The 5,000-nt window shown below is 42.7% G+C and overlaps 1 protein-coding gene across 1 annotated transcript in view; it reads right to left on the bottom strand.

The window, feature by feature from the left end:
• steap4 (STEAP family member 4) overlaps positions 1 to 5,000 on the bottom strand; it is a gene marked incomplete at both ends in the record, with an annotated part of 60,862 nt that overhangs the window by 10,640 nt on the left and 45,222 nt on the right. The window contains one exon of the mRNA XM_080425816.1: positions 2,015 to 2,099. Within this exon, the coding sequence (XP_080281942.1) occupies positions 2,015 to 2,099 (85 nt within the window). The remainder of the gene's footprint in view (positions 1 to 2,014; positions 2,100 to 5,000) is intronic.

The following is a 5,000-nucleotide window of genomic DNA, read 5'->3' as shown; positions in this document are numbered from 1 at the left end:
AAGAGACACTGGAGTTAATCTGGGTGCAAAGGACAGGAAGAACAAAAACACAGGAAAACTGTGACCTTTGACAGTTGAGATGGCTGTGAATGGCGACGCTGACCGTGTGTTCAGCCGAGTCCCTCCCCACACTGTTGGGAAATCCCAGCAGCAGTGCTCCACATTACAAAATGGCCCACTGGCCCAAACGCAGTATTTAAACACTCCAGGCCAGCTGACTGCACTTTGCTCTTGCCTGCTTGGGCCAAACATATTGCCATAACCACATGAACCCTAGCGTCCCAATTCTGGGCATGTCATAAGCAAAAAAAATGATTGGCTATTTTCGGCAAAGACAATTGGTGAAGAGGGGGAAAAAAGGAGGGAGACCATGTACAGTATAGACCCCTGGGGAACCCTGGACAACAAATATAATCCCTAGGCTTCTATAGGCTCCATATGTCACGCAGCTGCAAGGCAGACAGAGCTTCACAAGCCTGCAGTTCACTGCTGTCACTCCAGCAAAGTCGCTCACTTCATTGTGCTGCTGCAACAAACGTAGAGGCTAACGTTTTTTCTTTATTTACTCTAGCTGTGTGTTAAATGTTTTTATTACACGGCTTGGTTGAATGCTTGATTCTGATTGGTCAATCAATGAGTTCAGTGGACAGCTGTCTAATCAAAGGCTCAAATCACCTGCTGCGCTGCTTGATTTTGGGTTGTATCCAACATGACAGCCATGTAAACAAACACGCAATGTCATTTATAGCTAAACATTACTCTCAAGAATGTTTTTGAAAACATTTGTAGCGAGAAAAACTGCGAGAAGAAATGCAGTAACCGAAAATGTATTCTATTTGATCAACACTTCCTTGTTTTCCGAGGCGACCGTTTCCGCCCAGCACAACACTTATAGAATGCTTTCAATACCGTAAGCAAGGAAGTACTTTGTTTTCTTGTTACGTTTGGGTCAATTTATGAATTAATTTATTAAGTAGCTCTGTAATAAGCGGGATAATTGACGGCTAGCCGGTCATTGTTGAGAAATAAAACCCTTCAGGGCGATTATGGCACCTCCGCCGCTACACGTCGGTGCCTAATCACCCTGTCGGGTGCCCTTGCTTAACCACCTGAACCTTGAACCCCGGCATCCATATTCTTGAGGGAACATTAGGCAAAAATAACTACAATGCGTTGCAAAGCGACACAGATCGGCTATTTTTGGTCTTCATTCATTGTAGATGGGTTATCTTTTTCACTTGTAGCAAATTGTTACTGATGTTATGTTTTAGCTGCATAGTTGCTGTTGATGAAATTGCACACTCCACCATTTATAATCATATCAGAATTGAAATGTGATTATAAATTTGACTTGGCCAATACATGTGTGTGTGTGTGTGTGTGTGTGTGTGTGTGTGTGTGTGTGTGTGTGTGTGTGTGTGTGTGTGTGTGTGTGTGTGTGTGTGTGTGTGTGTGCGTGCGTGTGTGTGTGTGTGTGTGTGTGTGTGTGTGTGTGTGTGTGTGCATGTGTGCGTGCATGCGTGCGCGTGTGTGTGTGTGTGTGCTTGCGCACGCCCCATATCATTTCCAAATTGCACAATTGCATTAGATCAGATACAGTATGTCGGCCCTCGGTTCCACATTTTTGTTGGTTTTCTTTTTCATTAGTAATGTTCACATTTAGTTTCAGCCAGTATCTGCTGGTTGACTCCTTTATGGCACCCTATGAGCCAGGGTTATGGCAATAGCTATTTATGAAAGTAGGTAGCTGATATATTGCACTTTTACCTTAGCGCTAGGTATACTCTTAGTTGCTTGTTATAGAAGAGAATGCACTTAATACTTCTGGTGATTAGTAGTTTCGTTCCCTAACTATGTTGAATGCACTTATTGTAAGTCACTTTGGATAAAAGCGTCTGCTAAATGACTGTAATGTAATGTAATGTAATGTAATGTAGGTATATGAATAGACCAATTATTACACTATCACTCCCTTGATATTATTATGGTTTGTTACGCTATGCTCCGGTCTCACCTGTTTTCCAGCCAGAGGTCCGTTGAGCAAGGCCCAGGCGGAGAGAGTGTTCAGACCCTTCACTACAGCAGATGCAGGGACCAGCCTATAACAACAACAAAAAAACAGCAGGTGTTTTGAATACCTAAAACAAAAGAAAGTGCTAACAAATGAAAGAAATGCTCAGGCATCAAAACTCAAACTAAAGCGTAACACAGTCTTCAAGGTACCAGTTTTTGATTCACATGTATATCTAAGTTACTAATGCTATTGGGATAATATTATTGCGGTAGAAACAAATGCATCATCACCTGTATCAAATCCAGGTTAACATGCAGTTGAAGAAAGAAGAACATAGCATTTGAAACAAAAAATTAAAACTGATGCTGAAAGTTGCTGCATATGACTTGAACCAGTTACACAGTTATTTAACATTTCCATTAATTTGGAGAGACTTGAATTGTCTTTGAACATACAGAACTAGAATGTCCCCTTCTGAAAAAATCTCTGTAAGCTTTTTCACATTTATAAGCTTTAGAACAATATTTTCTGTGCTACAGTACAGTAGTAATAATAAGGCTAATTATTTTATACAAATCTGACAAAACTCTATGCTGAGTTGCTGTCATAATGTAACATAGACTAATGTCAGTACTGCAGTACAGCATTGTGTACTGTATGTGAATTTTTCCAGTTGGTGACAGTTAGTGTGTACGATGACCTCTCTACTGTTTACAGAAGCAGTGTGCATAAATGTGTTATAAATGTTTTCAGGGTCATGAAGTGACTGTGGTTAAAATTATGAGCTATTTTAGCTATGTCAAACTTTGATCTGTGAAATGCCAACATTAGATACTGTAGAGTCATCTCATCTATATTTTTGAGTGATTAATTTCAAGTATTGTTACAATATCAAGACTATGGCTCTATTTTGGGGAAACCTGTGAACTCCATGGCGTGAAGTGCAGTCAACGCTGTGGCGTGTGGATATTTCCGAGACTGGAGGGTGGAGTACCCACAGCAGTGGAGAAGTGGGTTGGATTATGTCACGGTCACGCATGCACAAATTCAATATCTGCGTCCCATTCACCTCCGTTCCATGTGAGTGAAGGGGCAGAGCTTCCGGTGGTGAAGCAAATTTGCATCTCCTGCATCGTGTGCAGGGCAGACGATGGCCACTCCCCTGCATTTGCATGTGTGACTGTACCCTTAGGCTGAATATATTATGTGTTGCAGGTAGACTGAATCATGAACAATCAAATTATGGCTTTTCATTACTTTGAAGAGCAGTGTACTGTGCTCAGCACAATGGTGTAGTGGTAATTTCCACAGTGGCATGGATAGAAATCCTCAGAAATGCAATTTCTCAAGAGCAAACTGATGTCCTTGTGTGGGAGGTTTAAAGTAGCCAACAACAAATCTATAGCACCTCAGACTGCCAAGAGGAGATGATGTTGAATTATCTTGGGACAAACAAATGCAGTTAATACATCTGGCACTGGTCAAGGCATTCACACTCTCAATTCCACCTTGACACATTTCAGCAGTTGTTCATCAGCTGTTCATTCATTCAGCTAGCTTTCGCATCCGATGTAGACACTGAGGATGCCACTGTCATGTACCATGTTGGAGACAATGGATCATAACTGATTCCCACCCTATCGGTATGCAAATAAGACGGCGCTGAGTCAGCAGAAGCAGGCTTCTCATCAATCAGCATGAGCACTTGATCAGCTCTAGCTTTGTTTGGGCATGTCTCATTGTGTTCAAACCCACTTCTGACTGTGTGCTTGCCACTCTTCTTTTCAATGTTTGGAAGTTGTTTTTAATTGTTGTCTCCGCCAGGCCAAAGGCGTGGCCGAGACTATGTTTTCGCCCCTGTCCGTCCGTGTGTGTGTGTGTGTGTGTGTGTGTGTGTGTGTGTGTGTGTGTGTGTGTGTGTGTGTGTGTGTGTGTGTGTGTGTGTGTGTGTGTGTGTGTGTGTGTGTGGGTGTGTGTGTGTGTGTGTGTGTGTGTGTGTGTGTGTGTGTGTGTCCGTCCGTCTGTGTGTCCGTCTGTGAGCAGCTTATCTCCGGCACCGCTGGATCGTCGTGAAACTGTGCACACACACTCCCTGGAGTGTGTAGGGAAAAACCTCTGCCCCAAAATTTTCGGCCTGTTATATGGCCACCAGGAGGCCGTCTTTTGCAAAACTATATTACTCCTACAGTTTTTTTCCAAACATCACGCAAATCAGTACACATTACCTCTATAGTCATTTCAAGACGCAATTCATAGTCACTCATAGTTTGTGCCAGATTACATTTTCTTCAAAACACACCTTTTGCTACTACTCCTACAGATTTTGTCCAAAACTCACAGAATTCGGTACACATTATCTCTCGGGTCATGTGATCAAGATGTATGAGTTTGTGGATCCTGGGTAGGCAACCCGGCCTGGCAGAGATCTGTGCTCCGAGGAGCACACTTTCATAGTTTTCAATGTTTTTAATATTACCTTGTTCTCAGTTAGCCATGTCTGCACTCTGAATTCTGTCATCAGTTGTGTGAAAACACAGTCTACACAGGACTACCCTGCATCCGAAAAATTATGTGGTGTCCGGAACACATGTTTGTATGTGACAAGTTGGGAGAGAGAACGTGTAGCAATGGTCTGAAGGGAAGCGTTTCTCAGTTTAGTCCAGTTCATAATCCCAATTCATATTCACAAAATAATCTGTGAGGACCGACGTCCGTAAAACCTAGGCAGAGGTCTGTTCTGCGTCTGCTTTGATTCAGTCTGAGTCAGTCTGAGCAGACGTCCACCTACGTAAGAGGTTTGTGCAGCACTCATTTTGTGTCTGGGTGTAATGTCTTATTGACCTGCTACAGTATCCATGACAAATGTTGTCTATAAAACTCAGCTGGTACGCTCTGGTAATCAGCTGTGTGCTGCTGATTTACAGTACAAACAACACACCTACTACTACACCTCTCCTCCCCCACCTGTGCAAAAACACCAAACACA

Source organism: Gymnoscopelus braueri, assembly GCF_963280865.1.
Source record: "Gymnoscopelus braueri genome assembly, chromosome: 4".
Taxonomy (NCBI): domain Eukaryota; kingdom Metazoa; phylum Chordata; class Actinopteri; order Myctophiformes; family Myctophidae; genus Gymnoscopelus; species Gymnoscopelus braueri.
The sequence above is the reverse complement of the archived record's forward strand: the minus strand, read 5'-3'. Positions and strand labels throughout refer to the sequence as shown.